The sequence below is a fragment of the Phaethon lepturus genome, unplaced genomic scaffold (assembly GCF_000687285.1).
Source record: "Phaethon lepturus isolate BGI_N335 unplaced genomic scaffold, ASM68728v1 scaffold32590, whole genome shotgun sequence".
Taxonomy (NCBI): Eukaryota; Metazoa; Chordata; class Aves; order Phaethontiformes; family Phaethontidae; genus Phaethon; species Phaethon lepturus.
Window position 1 is genome coordinate 1 of NW_010510343.1, and position 1,685 is coordinate 1,685.

At 61.8% G+C, this 1,685-nt stretch overlaps 1 protein-coding gene across 1 annotated transcript in view; it reads right to left on the minus strand.

The window, feature by feature from the left end:
- Positions 1–4: 4 nt before the first annotated feature.
- Positions 5–1,685, minus strand: part of RASSF7 (Ras association (RalGDS/AF-6) domain family (N-terminal) member 7) — a gene marked incomplete at its 3' end in the record, with an annotated part of 2,401 nt that continues 720 nt past the window's right edge. The window contains 2 exon segments of the mRNA XM_010296768.1: positions 5–130; positions 1,108–1,678. Of these exon segments, the coding sequence (XP_010295070.1) occupies positions 5–130; positions 1,108–1,678 (697 nt within the window).

Genomic DNA, 1,685 nt, shown 5'->3' on the forward strand with positions numbered 1-1,685 from the left:
GCTCCGGCTGGGCATCCTCCTCGGACCTGGCCTGCAGGACGGTCACGGTGGCCCCTGTCTGCTGAATAAACTGCTGCAAATTACACTGCCTCAGCTCCTTATTTAACTCCTCCAGCTCTTGGGTCTGGGCCTGCAAAACACACACCGAGGAGGGGGACAGGGTGAGCTGCATGTCCTCCCTGCCATGCCCCAAAACCAACTGGCATACCCCTCCAGGGCTGCTCCCCCAGCTTGGGGTCACCCTGCTGGAGCTGGTGGAGGAGACCTCGGGGGTACTGTGGCTTGGCTGCCCCCCCCCCTAGGGGCGGCGGGGAGGGGGGAGGGGGAAGGGGGATGCTTGGGCAGTGGGGACAAGGAAGGCGTTTTGGGAACAGCCCTGCTTTGCCGCATCTCCACAAGAGGGTGTGAGCACTCATCAAACGGCAGCTGCCACAGTGCTGCGAGACACCAGACACAAATAAGATACTCAAGACGAGATGCTGGAAGCATGGCCACCCTGAGGAAGGGCAGCTACTGCTGCCTGGCTGGGCAAAATCTTCTCCCTTTTGCTCCACTGAAGGGGACCTGGTGGGTGGAGGGCAGGCATCACACAGTGCCTGGACCCCCTGATGCTGTGGAGGGCCAGGACAAGCGAGCCGGAGGGGCATCACAGCTCAGCCCCACGGCTGCCATCCCCACATCGTGCAGCCCCCCGCGATGAGCCCAAGCCCTTGCGCAGCTTGCATGGTCCAAAGGCTTTGTGAACATGGGGACCTATGTGACTCCTTTATCCAAAAGGACACTGACCCTTGTGCCAACAGCACCGACTCTGCATACAGACCATCTGCTCCAGCACCATCGTCTGTGCTGGAGCTGGGTGATGCTGTGGTCCCCGTGCACCAGCCAGCAGGAGCCCCAGCCCAGATGCAGCTTGCATGGAGAGTGATGGGTGCGGGACCCTACACCAGCCAGGTAAGAGCGGTGGTGTCCCCCTGACAGTGGTCAATGCTGCTAAACCACCTCCATGCACCCAGCCCCATGCTCACTGGCCAGGTGGGGCAGGACCATCCACACTCAACCTGTCAGTTGAGTTAACCCCATAAATCTGCTCAACCTGGTCCCATCTACCTGCAGGTTCCTTTCAGCTTCCTCCAGGGCCTTTTCCACGCTGGCCAGGTTGCTCTCCAGCTGGGTGCCTTGCTTGACCTTAGCCTCCAGGTCCCTTTTCATCTTGGCAGCCATGTCCTCCAGCTCTGTGGGGCTGGGCGCAGGGGTCTCCTTCCCCCTCTTGGCCCTCTCGGCCATCTCCCACTGGATCTCCTCCTGCAGGGCTTCGGTCCGGGCACTCAGCTCATAGATCCTCTGGGTATACTCCTCCAGGCTGGCCCGCAGGCTCCTAACCCGCTCCTGCCGCTCCCGCTCACACTCCTTCTCCAGCCGGAGCTCACTCTGCCAAAACTCCTCCTCGCCCAGCTCTGTCTCGTTCCTCCGCACCAGGTGCTCCAGGTAGAGGATCTCATCCTCCTGGCCGGCGAGCTGGCCACGCTCCCAGAGCCGTAGGTCCGTCTCCAGGGTGTCCCCGTGGGCCTCCAAGGAATGAAGCTGCTCCTGCTGCCGCAGTACCCTCCTAAACAGCTCCTCCTTGGAGGGTTGGACAACCCCCCCACCCTCCAAGTCCATCCCTTCCTGCACTTGGTGCCTCCAGC